The sequence below is a fragment of the Apteryx mantelli genome, chromosome 2, assembly GCF_036417845.1.
Source record: "Apteryx mantelli isolate bAptMan1 chromosome 2, bAptMan1.hap1, whole genome shotgun sequence".
Taxonomy (NCBI): Eukaryota; Metazoa; Chordata; class Aves; order Apterygiformes; family Apterygidae; genus Apteryx; species Apteryx mantelli.
The window spans coordinates 163,669,927-163,687,376 of record NC_089979.1 but is presented as its reverse complement, the minus strand read 5'-3'; the positions used below and the strand labels follow the sequence as shown (position 1 = coordinate 163,687,376).

Sequence of the window (17,450 nt, the reverse complement as noted above, 5' to 3'; positions counted from 1 at the left end):
TATCCAAAACAACGTTCAGTAGTAACTCACCCACAATCAAGACAGAGGTGACAGGAGCAGATTTCTGATAACAGAAGACTCTCAGATCTTCAAGGAAAGGTACCATGAGACCAGATGACTAGTGGCTCAAGCTCAGCAAATTCAGCCTAGAAATAAGGCACCTGTTCCTAACAGTGAGGGCATTGCAAAGGACACAAGGAATAGATTACCTAATAATAAGGTGATTGTCCGTTATTTGAAGCCATTATACTGTGAATTAGATGTCTTTGCAAAATCTGTGCCCAAGCTTGGCTAGAAGTTATAGCCTGGCCTGGAAGCACTGAGTAAAAGCTGGTGACCTCTGCTTTAGTGAAAGACAGATTAATGCATCATGCAAGCCTTTTTTCTGGATTTAAAATCTGAATCACCTTTTTCTGAGAAGATGGTTCATGAGATCAGGAGAGCTGGAGACAAGGCACAAACTATGGATTTGCACCACTGCAGACAGGGAGGAGGCTGGCTCAGTTCCTAGGCTGTCCCAAAAGAAGTTGCAGGGAAGGTGGCCTCAGCTATAAAGGTCTTAATACAAATAAAGAGGTATCAAACCTTTTATTATATATGACTATATATGTTGCTGTTTCTAGATGCAGCAGAAATTCAGCCTTTTCCATGGCAAGGTCTGCAGCTAAACTTTCAACATGAGTTTATGATAATAACTTGTCTCTACATATTCAGGTCTTTAATCCTCACTTGTCCCGGTGTAAATTAAGAGTGCTTCCACAGACCAAATGGCATCACACTGCTGTAAAAGCAGAAGCCATGACAGAAGAGCGAACCCCTTTGTTAATAATTCATTTGGAGAGGTGTTACAGGATTTGTTCCAGTCTCATGTCATGTTTTGTTATCTACAAGCCATTGAACATAATTCAGCAGAAGGGAAAAAGCAGGATGCAGGAATGGCCATCGTTTGCACCGCTGAAACCTGAATGTCTGTGTCCTGTCACAGGACGGGAGGGTGGGTTCAGTAGCATATGTAAGATAACTGCGGTGGCTTTGCGCCGGCCACTTATTGAACAAAATTGAACAAAAATCTTATCCTGCGTAGAAGCAAATGAAAGTTATTAAGCCAGGGGCTGAGGAAACATCCAAATGAGCCTTTGCTTTGGAAAGTATTTAACATTTTGGTTAACAAAGTAAATGTTATCTTAAAATGCTGAAGTTAGGAATGAAAAAAAACCCACAATTGAAAAATAAAACCAGCAAAAAAGGTTTTTGAAAAGTCATCAGGAATACGCCTATCTAGGAAAAAAAAAATTGGTCAAGAAGCTTTTCCTGTATGAAAATTAGCTTCATTCATAAATGCACAAAATATAAATCTGGGTTTTGAAAGATTTACATAATTTTGTATTATATATTGTAGAAGAAGCTACTGCTATAAATGCATGAAAACCATTTTACTCTTTTAGGATTTTTTCTTCCTCAGCAATACAAAAATGATGGTGAAACGAATATTACATTATTGGCTTGTCAGAAAATTGGACATTAATACGAGAGAAAACAAGGGCTGACGTTTTCCATAATCAGATTCACAATTGAATAAAATTTAATTTTTATGGATCAATATCACTTTGTCTCAGTTTCAGGGATGTAGATAGAGAAGAGTAAGAGCTTAGTGCCTACCTACCAGATTTTAATCTCAAAAGCATGAGATAAAGAAAGGGACAAATTCATATAGGGGACTCTCGTCTGCAGAAATGCTGTCAGGTGACTTTGCATGGGCCATGCAATGGCTGTGAGTGTGGAAAAACCTTACAAAACACTGACATAGGAAGTACTCTGTTCTTCCCTCCAAAAATGTCTTTAATAAAATGTTTGGCATGCATACAGGTCTTCAGGTTTAAAACAATAAATAATGCTCATGTCGCCGGGTTGATGTACTGGCATTGTACTGCATATTATTGTGTTCAAAGCTGAGAGAAGTAGAGGACCTGTCATTTATTCCTTTTGCACGGCTTCAGAATTGTACCCTTTGCCAATGCCATCATGCCTAGACCTTAAAAGCTCCTTTCCCATTTCATTTTTATGTATGATTTTACACAGGGGTGTGTACAGGCAGTACAGCCCTGCCTGGGGTGGTGTGATGGAACTTTACAGCATTTCATGGGAAAAAATAATATATTTTTTGTTAAATTAGAATGGTTTGGCTGTTTTAATCATTCATGCTGAACAGACAGGGGAACTTGGTTTCGTATGGCATCTCTTAATCATTTATTACTTAAATAAGCAAAACTTTCCACAGCTAGAGTTCACATTCCAAGGGCTATGGAGCCCTGAGTTCAGCGAAAGATTTCAGAAATCTTTTCTGGTCTATTTTGAGACACTTTGATGAGCCCTAGTAACTTCCAATTAATTGCATGATTATTTGAGTTGGTCTGATTTAAGTGTGTTATCCAGTAGGATTTGGGAAGTGATGATCAGTGGTAGATTGCTCCTGAATTAAAAGAAAGGTTCTGCCTGAAAAACCATCCTGCCATGGGTGGGATGTCAGCAGATCAGATCCTCACTTGCAAAAAATATATATATATTATGTGTGAAGCCTTAAACAGTGGTCTGGCTGCTTAGGTAATGTTAGTAGTTATTCATCTGACACCTCGTGAAGGTTCAGCCTAGTTAACTGAGGGTGCACAACAGCTTGTCAGGAAAGCGCCTATGTAAGTGCTGACAATAATTCTGTTTCTTCTCTCCCATTTCACCAAAGGTGGTGGTCAATGCCCTCGTGGGAGCCATCCCTTCCATCATGAATGTCCTGCTCGTCTGCCTCATCTTCTGGCTCATCTTCAGCATCATGGGAGTGAACCTGTTTGCTGGAAAGTTTGGGAAGTGCATTAATAAGACAGAAGGAGATATGCCTTTAGACTCGAAAATTATTAACAACATGAGTGACTGCATACTCTATAACGTGTCCGGCACATTTTATTGGACAAAAGTTAAAGTTAACTTTGATAACGTTGGTGCTGGGTATCTGGCTCTGCTACAAGTGGTAAGTATGACCCCCCCCCCAAAAAAACCCCATCTCTTATTAGATAGATATCTGGAGGTTTAAACTTCTAATGGGCGAATGCTGCTTGCTCCCTTTGAAATCATCACCTTATAAGATCAAGTTACCTTCTACACTTTTCTGGTTTTTTTCAGCCTTACCCACCAGGGGTATGCCATTCATGAAGTGCAGATGATTCATATTTGGCATATTAATCTGTCCTAGAGATATTTATGGCAGATTCTTGGTTTTATTTTGAGTTTCTGGTGCATCACTAATACGATAGGAGGTGATTGAACTACTGAGGAGATAAAGACCGTTTTGTAGATGTTGTATCCAGAGCAAAGTTCAGATCCTGAAACAACAATTTATGGCCCAGGATGGACAGTTCATGCAGACAGAGTGTACTGGCCTTCCTGAACCACCTGGGCCTTCATTACTCGCCTACTGAAAAAATGAAGTTACAATGCCTACAGTTACTCAGTTGAAGTTATTGGCTTTTAGGAATGCATAAAGCATCCTTCAAAGCACCCTCTATAAAAATTCATAGCAATAGCTCCTGGTAAACTAGCTTTTCAAGGCAGTGCCACATAATTCAGTTTAAAAAAAAAATAGAAAGTTAATCTTCCTCAGTGTTAACTTAAGGTTGTGGATCTGTTCCAAAAAAAATATATATATATATATTTGTGTATATCTCTCTGGTGTATGCACAGTGTATGCATCCAAGCAGTCTAGCAATCAATATGCATTTCTTCCTTATTTATTTCAGGAGACAGTCAAACAAGAATTAGTTAAGTGAGATACAGATTTTCAAAATTGACCTGGAAAATGAGAAGTTAAACTTCTTATATCCTATCACACCATAAAAGACCTTTAGGTTAAGGCCCTATTTACACTGTAAGCATAGCCTGCTTGAACGTAACCATGAAACACAGTGGTGATCAGATTGCTATACCTCCATATAGTCTGGTCTTTCTGGAAAAGAAGAAAGAGCATATTAGAGATGAGACTGTTGAGGTTCAAAGAAAATTGCAATATTTGATCTATAAAGAGAAGTAAGACACTTTTATGGCATTTTTCAGCAGCAAATGCAAAACGTGGATAAACAGATTGCATACACTGAGATTTACTGTGTTGTAAGGCAGCGCAGACTAATAGACAGAGCCACAGGAGACTCTGTCTTCCCTTCCAGACTGTGTCACTCTGCCGCTGAGTGACTTTAGGCAAATTGCTTCTTGTTCCCATTCCATGGGGCCCTCGCGTAAAACGGTGATAATGACACTTAATTCCTGTTGTTCTTTCTTTGCTTTGAAACCTGGTGGTGGCAAGGACTGGATAAGCACCTGGAACGTTTGTTGTGTTGCATTTTACGTAGAGAGTGAAACAAATCCCTCACTACATGCCTGGGTAGGGAGGTTTCTGTCTCAAAGCACCTGTGATAGCGTTCATCGCTTCTGGGATAACATTTTGCACTCTGGGTGCTTGATTCAGTTGCTACACACAGGCATGTGCTGCCCTTTGCAATGCTGTGGGTACCACCCCTGACCCCCACCAGCCCTTCCAAGAGGGCATGGGCCTTCCCCATGACCCCATCATATCTGCCAACCCTACTGCTTCCCATAATGCACACTTTTGGCAGATGGGTTTTTTTTTTCTCTATCACAGAACAGAGGGCAAGAAATATCTTTCCTTTCTTTCAGAAATACTCGTCCTTATATATTCCGTTCTTAGTACACACGCACTTGAGTCTGAGGTCTTTTGACCACTGTCCGTCAAGTGTTTGCATTCACACCTTCTAGAAAGCAGAAGTGTTAGAAGGGGCACAACCATGGCTGATTCTTTCTATGTCCTAAAGCTGAACTGAGAGCAAGAGCTTTTATCCTTTTATGTAATTATGATATTCAGTTCACCCATGCAGGGTAGATTAATTCACTTTGAACGGTTTTAATTAGATTTTCCATTCGGTAGAGTGCTTTCTTTGTCTTTTACTTAAACATCCAATATAGCTGAGCAAAAATTTCCAGGTTTAAAATACCATGCCTCAACTGAAGCTTCTTATCTCCTCAGTGACTGCATAACAGATGCCTAGTTTGTTTGGTGAAAAAAAAAATCAGAAGATATACCTAACAATCTTTTTTTAAAGAACCCAGAGATCAAGGAATCTTGTTCAGACTTTCCCTTCTGGACAAGCTGATGAGACCTCTGAGCCGGGTAAACAAAATCAACCCAGACCTGAGCTGTCTTCCACCAGATGTACACTGAAAATCCACCTCCTGAATTCTTCTTTTGTTTCCATTTCTAAGATCTCTTCATCACCTAAAGAGGACAGGCTTAAGTTTGTGGTTCCTGCTAAGAAAAAGAGTAATTTTTCTTTCACTTTTCCTTTTATAAGACCCAAGCTCCCTGCAAATCTGCAATTTTTTGTAAATTGGCATTGCCTAACATGTATCCTGAAGCAGTCTTTTCTACTGTTATGCAGTACTGATTCTTGGGCACTTGGTACTGGAGATGCCGACTGAAATCAGCAGGTGGAACTACGGACTGTTGGGCTGTCAAAAACAGCCAGTTTGGGGACAGCCAAAACATAACCAATAGTAAGGTGGATCTCAGCACATTAATGGAGGGACTATGTGATATAGCTACGCTCCAGCTGAAAATAGACTTGATGACCCTGTTGGTTTCTTTTGAACCTATGATCCTGTAACAGGCAGCAGAGAAGCAGATTTTCCAGTCGCAGAAGTACAAAACAAGTGCCATAAATGTAGACTCTATGCAGGCTGGACAAACTGATTATGGCAGTAAATGAGGGAGTCTTAAAACCTTGGTCAGCTTTAATGACAGGTGCTGGATCGTTCCTCCAACAACCAGGACAAGAGAAGGAGCCAGATGCCATTTGGGGTTTGCTTTTCACTGTCATCCCACACCTGGAGCTCTCATATCTGCTGCTAATGATAGGCTTAGGCAAAAAAGTGTTTAAGATGACACCCACAGCGAAGGGGCTCAAACATCTGTTTCTCTTCTGCTGGACTCCAGTTGAGGAGTGTTGGTTACAGGTACTCCTTGCCAAATACAGCTGCAGGTGGTGTCACATTTCATGAGCAAACTACCGTAGGGATTGCAGAGGATCACTTAGCAGCTCAGCTCTCCTAAAAGAAAGTATTGATGCATCTTTGTGCATGGCGAGACTGTGTGTAGTGATGATGAGATAAGCATTTTGGTTACAACCCTTAGGGATCCAAAATATGAGTTTCTAAGCAGGACTTGTATTTTGAGTGTTGACATTTTCAGCTGCTGCAGCACACTCTTTAAAGAACTCCAAAATTATCTTTAGATGCCTGAATGCATCTGAAAATGCATAAAACAAATCTGTCTGCCTAATGTTCTGTCTTCGCTTCTACATGTAGCTGCAGGATCCTTGAAAGAAACAAGACGTTGCTACTACAGCGACCACAAGACTCACTACCATCCAGAGGAAAACTTTCTGATAGCTTAGCTGAGAACTACATAAAAATTTTCCCAGATAGCTTTTAGTCTTTTCCTATCTAATCTGGGATCCGTCGTGTTGTTCTGAAGATGCCCTGACTTATACCACTTTGAATTTGTGAGTCTGAGAAAAAGACAAAGGGGCTGTCTCATAACAGATTACTAAAATAGGAGGTGGTATCTGCCCAATCCACAACCTAGCGAAATGCCTCTTTCATGGCGAGAAAAAGATCTTTATTATCATGACTTTTTAATTTCCAAGAAGGATGACTCATTCTTCTGGGGGTATAATCTCTTAACACCCTAATCTATTAGGAGTAATTATTAGTACAACCTAGGGCCTCAGTAATGCTGCCTTTAGACTCCCAGAATTGCTTTGCAGATCTCAACACCTATGTTGCATAAATCTGTATTTCGGCTGACCAAAGAAATATCTAAAATTTCTAGTGCAAATTTTCCATTTCCATTACAGAATCCTTCCCTTCATGTTATCATCACCCCTAAATATTTTTGCAGTATATCTTGGAATTTCAGTAGTCAACTGAAAAGGAAAACAAATGGTCTCTAACCCCTCATCTGGTTTGCTTGAAAAAGTTCTCCCTAGACTGGAACAGACTTACATCTAAACGTCCTGCAACTCCTTGTCACTCTGGGACTCCAGATAAGGAATGGGAAGATAATGGGAGCACCCCTAGTCCAGCAAAATGTCCAGGAGCTACACAGTTAAATCAGCCCCTCCAGCCAGATTCAAAGTCATGACTGAGCTCGTAAATCAGCTACAAAATTGTCATGAGACAGTGGCATGTGTCTAAAGTTACTGAGTTACATGATCTCTTGCACTTTTGTAAACTGCATAATAGATTTTACTTTCAGCGAGGATGTTAAAAATTTGCTAAAAATCAGTTTTCTAATGAAAAAAAAAAAGTATTGTTATGCCAAGGTAGATTTCTCCATAATGTCCCAAACTTGCTAGCTCAAGAGTAGAATCCACACCACAAGCGGTATTTCCACAACAGCTCCCTAGGACAGCAGAGACAGTGCCCTCCTGCCGTGTCCTGCGTAGCCCAGCATCAGTGCTGGTGTCTGGGTGCTTTGGTGAGTCCAGCGCTCAGCAGCACCCTCCACAGTAAATCATCATAACACAAAACTAAAAGAAAATGAGCACTCCATATAAAACTGCTCTTAAGATGAAACCAAACGGACCGAAAAATTCACCAGAGAACCAGCAGATAACGGAGTTAGCACAGCCTTCTTAAATACGTGTAGTCTGGCTGTAGTGCTGGCACCCCTGGTCTAGTCTTCGGGAGCTTTTGCAAACAACAGTAATGCTTAAAGAAACATTTTAGAAATGCAAAACTACCATTCCTGTCTTCCAAAGCAGCCATTTTTATTGCAGTTTGGCCGTCCTTTTCCAGAAAAACACTCCCCCAGGCAGTTTTAAATCCTTGTTTTATTTTAAGGCGCCATTTGGTTGTACAATAAAAGGCTTGAGGGCACTTAGTCCCATCCCACCTATCCTCCTCCTCACTAATTTACTGCATTGCAGCTCTAACCAACAGTCAAACAACAAAATGTAATCCCATCCCAAGATGAGTTTATCAGTAGATAATCTCATCACATGACAGTTTCAGTAGAAAATGGTGTTTCTCTGGATAGCTTCCAGGCAGGATAATATCACACACACTCCCATGAAGATTTTGTCGCTTCCTTATCCAGAGTGTAAGTGGTTACTAATTCCAGATAAATAATTTCTTTGCCCAGTGTTATATTTCTTTCATTCTCTGTATCTTTTACTCCCTGCAGATGAAATGTCTAGGGAAGCTTTCCAGAAGCCTGGTGGATTTTTAATTCTCTTACTTCTGGACAACTGGGAAAAACAGATAATCACAGTTCTTCATTCTCTTAATATGTATTTTCATCAGATCATTTCATCATCTGTTAGCACTATAAATCACTATGGCTTGCAGTAGACTCTCTCGCTTCCATGGTACATGTCAAGGGATAAAATACCTACTCAGGAGAAAAGATTTCTTCCCAAGGAGGAGAAAAGTGCAAGTTAAGATCATCTTATTTTGTGCCATGGGCAAAATGATTTTTTTGTTTCATCCAGTCCAGCCTTCTTGAACAGCAGTTTGGGCTGTAGACTGCAAGCAGCTCTGACAACACTACACAATCCTTCATCAGATTGGAAAGAGAACAGCAAAAAGTAAACTGTTAGCACCGTTGAGGAGGATCAGTGTGACAGGTTTAAATAATTATTTGTTTCAGTAAAAGTGCTGATCATATCACTTGTAAAGTGTTTGCTTATACCCTGCATTGCAGCATAAATTTTCCAAAAGGTTTGGATTTTCAGGGCTTAATCTCCCTTACTCAGTAGATGAAAATGAATACAACCTTTCAAACGTTATTTTATATATGCTTTCATGAAAAATAAATATGGTTGACCTCTTGCACAACATTTTCCTTGGGCTCAGCAGCATTCAAAAAAGAGCAGAATGGCAGCATTACCTCCAAGATTTAATTTAATAATAGAGAGTGTATAATGGAACATTTCTAAAACCACTGGATGTACCTAGCTAAACACAAATGCCTGGGTTTCCCCTGGGAACCCCTGGCACAATTCCAATTAGCATTATCCGGGATTGTGTGCCTAGACACCACAATGGAAACTCAACCTAAGTGTCAGTAGGATTTTAAAAAATGCTGGGCGTGGGTCTTTCATGCGTGCTAGTGTAAATCAGATTAAAAGAATTAATGTAAAAATGTCTGATTATCTACTCACACCAATTTTAAATCTAGTGTAAATCAAAATGGGTCAAAAGCCAAACGAGAAACAGAGTAATATAAAGGTAAAGTGACTCAGGCCGGAGCCAGAATTAATGCTGTGTATGTTTGGTATCAGACTATGTTTAATGAGAGGCATATATTGAAGGAAGAGAGTGATGTTCTTGCCGCAGAAGAGTAAAAGTCACTTCTGCACGTGTCTCCTAGGAACTCACTACCCTTTTTCATTGCAGCTTCCAATAAGAGACAGTGACTTCTAAGGAATCCCTTGTTTAAACACTTTTTCCTTTTTTATTCCCCTAATTATATACCCTGATTAAAAAAAAAAAATCTGAAAAGTAAATCAGATTAACTCCCCTGGTTTTGATAGTGTCTTGATTTACTCGGTTGTTAAAAGAGGGCAGAATCTGAGCTTCAGTGAGACCCTGCAACTCTGTCATTGCTCATCAGTTTGAAGGAGTGTTAATGATAGGATCCATCTCACCGGTGTGAGACGTGTGCAAGAGAGGCAGTCGGAGGTGCCCTGTATAGCCATCTTCCCGGGAGATGTTCCCTGCGGCAGCAATTATACGAGTGCCCCTTGTTTTTTCCTCTTGTGTGCTGCCTGCGTGCTGCACTGATCCCAGCCCAGCTACCGGCTAATATCGAGGACACAGACCCTTTTGTTTTGTTGTATTTCATGAACTCAGCCAAGTACATGCATTTTTAGTAGTGACACATTATTTCTCATTTACCTGAATTTTTTATGGGCAAAACACTCCAGTTTCCAAAACTCCAACTTCCAAAGGTTTAATTGCCATGTTTTTTTCCTCTTTTTTAAAATCTCTATCAAAAGCCTCTGTTTTATCCCTGCGATTGCAGAAAATCAGAAAATAACATGAATGAGAGAATCCAGGAGAAAACCATTCCAGTACTATGTTAAATGTTACATGAATACAAATCCATAGATATATATTGCTTTAAAGGAATAGCAAGTCATTAACCATGAAGAACATACTGAACAACATAAAAAAAAGCAAAATGAGGATATAATCATTTTAAGATATGCTTATTTAATATGCTTAATTATGTATTTTGGGTTTTTTTTCAGGCAACTTTTAAAGGTTGGATGGAAATTATGTATGCAGCAGTGGATTCACGAGAGGTAGGTCACTATAATGAAATGGCTTCTTTCCTTTTCAGTTGACTTTTGCAGCATTCACGATGTTTAACAAAAAAAATACAAATGCATGTTGCCCGTTACTCTGCTTGCAACAGTTGTGGAACTTCATTTATGGCAACTGGTCTAACAACCCTAAGATATTAAAACAAATGCAGCCCTCATTCTGTACCACTGATTTATCCGACTTCCTTGAAGATGCACTGAGGTGAGCATGCAGGATTTTGTCCTGCAAAACGTTCAGCACAGAGAGGCACCTCCAGCATAAGAGTGGTTGGTTCAAGGGCATTACCTAGTGCAAGTTTTTAATGATATTGGGACTCCTAGAGCATGAAAGGGTAAAAAATTCAAACCCTGTAATTCCAGCTCTTGCACTCCGAAATGAAGCGAGTGCCCACAAAAGCAGAAGATGAGGGTCTGGAAAGCCAGAGCCTGCTTTGGTGTTACTGGGCTTTTTCGAAACTCCATGATTTGTTCCTTTCTCGACTCTGTCTGAGATAGATAAACTGTCAAAAACTCAGAGCTCTAGACACAAACCTGACATTGGCAAAATTCACTAGAACTCTTGGTTCACTAGATTTTCCGGGATATTATTTCTTAATTTAAAGAGTTCTTTCTGATATAGATATTATGATCAAAATTATTTGCATGCTTGGTCTCGATTAAGAAAGTGTCATTTACCACTATACAACCACCCGCTAGTTCATTTCTACTCTTCACAGAAGAAAGATTGTACTTTCAAATGTATTGACTTTCAATACAGTGTTTTTCAGTAGCATTTAATTATACTGCAATTATACTTTTGTTATTGGAAGTACCATTAGTTCATATAAGATTAGGGATAATCAGAAGATTGATTCTTTTCCCTTTCTGGGTTCAGGCTGAGTACATTTTATTGGATTTATTCTGAAGTTGCACTTTTTGAAGCAGTGGGATTGCTGTGACAGTATTATGAAATGTAGCTGCAATGACCATGGCATTTCAGATACAAGTAGTAAACTTCAAACAGCGCACCTATTCTGCTACTGGGAAGATACTATTTTTTTTTCTGTTTCCTCATATTTGTTGCTGATGGACGTCTTTCTGTTAATGGCATTAATATTTTGATACGTGCAGAGACAGTGCCATTTTCATGTATTTTTGTTTTACCTTTGCAGTGTGAGGAGCAGCCTGAATGGGAAAGTAATTTATACATGTACCTGTATTTCGTGATTTTCATCATCTTTGGGTCTTTCTTCACGCTGAATCTCTTCATAGGTGTCATTATTGACAATTTTAACCAACAAAAGAAAAAGATAAGTACTGCATATGCTACACATCACCTTGTGATTGCTGCAGAGACCAAAGCAAGGGATAGATTTATAAGCAGTGGCTTTGCCACATTAGCCTCAAGATTAACAGAACAGCCACAGAAACCCATCTTGCATGACTTTTACAAATGCACAGTTGTAGCAGCCCCTAATCTCCCCGCAGGATGTGTGTCCTGAAAATACCAGCTGGGAGATTATACTCCCAGGAGAAAGCAGAGCGAAGCAGCCCTAGGCAGACAGGATCCCTGGCAGCAACTCTGTCTCAGAGATACAGACCGTCCTGATGTCCCCGGTGTATAAATGACACTGTCCTTCAGAGCAGTTCAACCTGTTCTCCTCGACACATCACATCCTTCTCCCCGTGTGCGTCCAGGGCTCAGAGAAGGAGCAGCCTGACCTGAGAACTGTGTTTCTCACTGTTTCAGAGGCTCTAAACAAAGGAGTGAAGTTCTTATGTTTTCCCTCTCACCCTGGACCTATCTCAAGTGCAGACAGTATTTGACACTGCCTCTCGCTCCTCCTTGATTGCATGCACTGCTCTGTCTCTCCTGCCCTTCACCTTCATGTGATAAGTAGCTTCCAGCATGGCACCTTCTCAGGCCCTTGTTAGATGTTTTGATGAAAGCTAAATGACAAAGGAAATAAGAAAATAGAAGAAGGTGCAGCTCTAGACCTGGGATGCAAGCAGCTGGATTTTTTTTCATCAAAAGTAACAGTTTTGTTCTCATCCACTTAGGTGGACAAGACATTTTTATGACAGAAGAACAGAAAAAGTATTATAATGCAATGAAAAAACTGGGATCTAAGAAACCTCAAAAGCCAATCCCGAGGCCACTGGTAAGAATGGTGTAATTCAATCGAACCATGCGTGATAAGTGAATAATTAATAGAATAAACACAATTCAACCTCCAGACGTAGAAGCAGCAATCAAAAACAGATGAAAACCACTTTATGTTTATGTACTTTGATTTGGACAGTGTTTGCAGGTCCAGTGACCTGTATGGTACAAAATTCCCACTGTTCTGCAATATTGACTAAAAGTACAGTTTACACATGCAGTCATGTAGTGGCCATGTGTCTGTGTTGAATGAATTTGTGGCCCCAATCCAAGGTCTTTTTCCAGTAGTTTCAAGAGCATTAGAAGTAAATAGGTTTGAAAGCTCCATCATCCAACCATCCACCATCATCTTCATGTTTTTGAAGTTCTAATCAGAAAGGGTATATTGCCTATTTTCTCTACTTCCTGATCAAAAAAGAGAGACTGATGCCATCATTTTGATATGGTCCAAATTTCCTAACTAATACTCCTTTTTTTTCCTCCAGAATAAATACCAAGGTTTTATTTTTGATGTCGTCTCAAAACAAGCCTTTGATGTATCCATCATGATTCTCATCTGCCTTAACATGGTTACCATGATGGTGGAAACAGATGACCAAAGTCAAGAAAAAGTGAACATCCTCCACAAAATAAACATGCTTTTTGTTGCGATCTTCACTGGAGAGTGCATCATTAAAATGCTTGCTTTGCGACACTACTACTTCACCAATGGCTGGAACATATTTGACTTTGTCGTTGTGATTCTCTCTATTGTAGGTAGGTGAATCTGAATGGGAGAGGAGCATTTCCACCAAAATTCAAAGGATAAAAAGGCCAACATAAATTTAATCAGACAGAGTTAAAGGCTCCATGCAATAAAATGCACTTTCTATTTAGGATTGGATCCTAAGGATTTTTTTTTAATATTAAACAATACAGTATAACACTGTCTAACAATAACTCATGCGATCAAGGAAACAATGAGATGTAATAGACAACCAAATCTGTTCAGAGCCAAAACTCTTATAGCAGCGATGAAAATAACAGGCATCATCCTATCATGCCATAGTATTGACTTCAATGTACATTTAAAGGCTCATGGAAGTATCATAAAACATGGTCCAGAACTGGCATCATACAGATAACCCCCGTTCTGCATCACTGCATAAGAGGGAGAGGAATAAAGCCACATGAAAATGACACATATAGTTGCTATTATTTTGTTATTTACTTTTGCATACAATAGTGTGAAATAGCCCTTTAGGGCAACTTTGGGTAGGTGCAGAGAGTCTGGCTGTATTCAGCCTTGTTGTTGCTGGAGACCCAAATCCTCATCTTTCTAAGGAACAAAACAGATAGACGTAGTTGTGTCTTCCATACTGTTAAATATGGGTTTTTGCTGTCCTGCAGCCCCAGTCAGAGAGCATAAGTTAAGTGCTCCATAAATGTAGATCAGACATGAAGCTCAAGCCCTGCCAAAAGAGTTTGACGTTGAGGTTGGAAATAAAGTAGCAACTGGAAGATGGGATGGAAGAGCTGATCCAGTGAGCTGAAGGAACTCTGAAATTCCACTCTTGAAATTTTCCACTTTGAAGATGGGAATGGGTGAATGAAAATGTGTCACGTTAGGAAAACAGCGCCGTCTCTTCACTGACTGGTGCTCCCATTGCTCTAAACTCCCTCCTGCAGACCAGGGAGCCTGCAAGCTCCTGGTGCAGGAGACCCAGGGTTCCCTGGTGCCCAGACACCAGCCTGTGCTTTGAGGGCGCCTGGATCAGCCCAGCCCACCTGCTTTCAGAGATCTGTGTCACCGGGAGAACATCTCTGCAATACAACTTTCTTCAGAGCCTTGATGCTGGATGCTCTGGATGTAGCTGTACCAGGCAGGCCTGTGGACCCATGAGCCAGGCATGGCTCAGCACAGGCCAGGGACTGTTGCCACCTGACAATCCAGACAAAGCTGCCCTGTTTCTGCAGCAGCAGAGGTTAACTACAGGGGTGCAAGCCCATTTCCTTACCAGTATAAACTTAGCCATTAGCTACCTCCCAGCTTCTCAGGGAAACCGGAAAAATTAACAAGCAAATAAATACCAGGCAGATCTCCAGTAGAAACCTGTTGGGTTTTGGTGATGACTCATAAAAACAGGTGTCAACTCACTAACACTTTCAGACAAAATTGTTGTCAAGTGAGAAAAATTCTTACCAGCCCCAATCAAGATAAATTGCTCAGTGACCAAAAGCTGCAGATATTCGTGCCCTGTCGTAGCTGACCCTTGTTCCTAGTTCACGATAGACAGGCTTTCCCTTAATAAAACTGCCACTACATTGGCACATCTATTTATGGTCTTACAGAGTTTGCACGGATTAAATGGGAATGAAAAGTCTAATTACAATGCCTTTATCCTGAGTCTTCCAGTGTGGGACCTTTTCACTGATCTATTGCTTTAAAAGGAAGTCTGTGATTATTTCTCCTCTACTAAGTTGCTTTTTTTTCTGTCTTGTTTTCAAGGCACCGTGCTTTCTGACATCATCCAGAAATATTTTTTCTCTCCTACACTCTTCAGAGTCATTCGCTTGGCTCGGATCGGCCGGATCCTAAGACTCATCCGGGGAGCCAAAGGAATTCGAACTCTCCTTTTTGCCCTAATGATGTCCCTACCTGCTCTGTTCAACATTGGCCTCTTGCTTTTTCTGGTCATGTTTATTTATGCCATTTTTGGCATGGCTAACTTCGCCTATGTGAAGAAGGAGTATGGGATTGATGATATGTTCAACTTCCAAACCTTTGCTAACAGCATGCTCTGTCTCTTCCAAATCACAACATCAGCCGGCTGGGATGGTCTTCTCAATCCTATTTTAAACACTGGACCACCGTATTGCGACCCAAACCTTCCAAATGCAAATGGTTCGAAGGGAGACTGTGGAAGCCCTGCTGTAGGGATTTTATTCTTTGTTACTTATATCATTATATCATTTCTCATTGTTGTAAACATGTACATAGCCATTATTTTAGAGAACTTCAGTGTAGCCACTGAGGAAAGTACAGAGCCTCTAAGCGAGGATGATTTTGATATGTTCTATGAAATCTGGGAGAAGTTTGATCCTGAAGCCACTCAGTTTATTGAGTATTCTGCACTTTCAGACTTTGCAGATGCACTGTCAGAACCTTTGCGCATAGCGAAACCAAACAAAATTAAGCTCATAGCAATGGACCTGCCCATGGTCAGCGGAGACAGGATCCATTGCTTGGATATTTTGTTTGCTTTTACAAAAAGGGTGCTAGGAGAATCTGGGGAGATGGATGCCCTTAAAATACAGATGGAAGAAAAGTTCATGGCAGCGAATCCATCTAAGATCTCTTACGAACCGATTACAACCACTCTCAGACGGAAACAGGAAGAGGTCTCTGCCATTGTCATCCAGAGGGCCTACAGGAGACACTTGTTTCGACGCTCCATGAAGCAGGCTTCCTACTTGTACCGGCACAGAACTTTTGACAGCAGCATCCTTGAGGATGATGCACCTGAGAAGGAGGGTCTCATCGCATTCATGATGAATGAAAATTATGGCAGGCCAATAGACAGATCAGAAACTCTGTCCTCCACATCTTTCCCTCCATCCTACGACAGCGTCACCAGAGGTACAAGCGATAATCTCCAGCTGAAGATTACGGACTCCAGCAAAAGCGATGAGGCTATAGATTGTCTGCTCTCACCGGACAGAGATAAAGAATCAATTGTTTAAACGTTTGTTTAGAATGCTTTAAAACATTGTTTACAGAATGTAATGCTGTAACTACACGACGATTGAAGCAGCCTTCTTATTAAACATTAGTTGCAAAAGAAGCAATGGAGTTTTTACCCTTAAATACAGGAGTCTAATAAGTCATATAACCTTTGACCCTGCTCTTTTTGACTTGGCTCAATATTTATATTTATATATGCACAGGAAGAATCTTTGCAGGGTCATAGCTGTTATATCAATGGTGTGAATATGAATATGCTAGACTGTAAAACAGAAAACACAGTGTATATCTATCCACAGATAAAGCCTGGCTGTATACATTCATTTAAGGTCTTACTCATATTAGTGTGTTTACTTATGGCGATGTATGACCTTGCATTCTAAAAAGAAAAAAAAAGTATATCACAGCTGCTGTAGCAAAATGTAACACTTACTGTATATGTTGTGAATGGTCTTTCATAAATTTATTATATTTGATATTTTTTTACTTAAAAGAAATTGTCTCTTTTTCCATGGAGATTAATGATCCTTACACTCTTCATGATGAACTCTGACTCAAGGTAATAAGAACTTGCGGGATCCTCATCATTTGAAGAGGAAAGTTGTTGCAAAGTAAACTATTAAATTAGCAACATTTTAATTGTTTATTACACTAATCCCTCCCTCTTGGGACTTGTAACTGCTCATCAGCAGGAATACAAAAAAAAAAAAAAAAAAACAGAGAGAAGGAAACGATGTCAAATAATAAGAGAAATCGCTTGTTCTATCCTTCAGGAAACTAGACAGCAATGGATTCTGTTTGTAAAACTGTTAATAAAAGCACTAATTTTTTAGTATGTTTCAAGAATTTGCTTTGAATACTGCAGTCAAACTCTCATAGAAGTAATGCATCACGTTGTGTGTAGTGCTCCAAAGCACCGTTTATTCTGGCAAAGTTTCTTTTAAGGGAGTGGGATAGGTTATGCTTTCCCCAGGAACACTGAGCTAAACAGCCTTATTGAAAAATCTGTGGATCAATATTACTCCAAAAGAAAAAAAAAACCAACTAATAATGAAAATGCCGATTGGGCCGTGCAGAACGGTTGCGATGGTGTGCTTGAGAAGGTGGGAGGGGAATTGCCTCCGGATCTGTACAT

At 40.1% G+C, this 17,450-nt stretch overlaps 1 protein-coding gene across 1 annotated transcript in view; it reads left to right on the top strand.

The window, feature by feature from the left end:
• LOC106490283 (sodium channel protein type 5 subunit alpha) overlaps positions 1 to 17,147 on the top strand; it is a 173,903-nt gene extending 156,756 nt beyond the window's left edge. Inside the window, exons 22-27 of the mRNA XM_067291977.1 lie at positions 2,738 to 3,019; positions 10,374 to 10,427; positions 11,600 to 11,741; positions 12,489 to 12,589; positions 13,077 to 13,347; positions 15,080 to 17,147. Of these exons, the coding sequence (XP_067148078.1) occupies positions 2,738 to 3,019; positions 10,374 to 10,427; positions 11,600 to 11,741; positions 12,489 to 12,589; positions 13,077 to 13,347; positions 15,080 to 16,314 (2,085 nt within the window). The 3' untranslated portion in view covers positions 16,315 to 17,147. The remainder of the gene's footprint in view (positions 1 to 2,737; positions 3,020 to 10,373; positions 10,428 to 11,599; positions 11,742 to 12,488; positions 12,590 to 13,076; positions 13,348 to 15,079) is intronic.
• Positions 17,148 to 17,450: the final 303 nt, after the last annotated feature.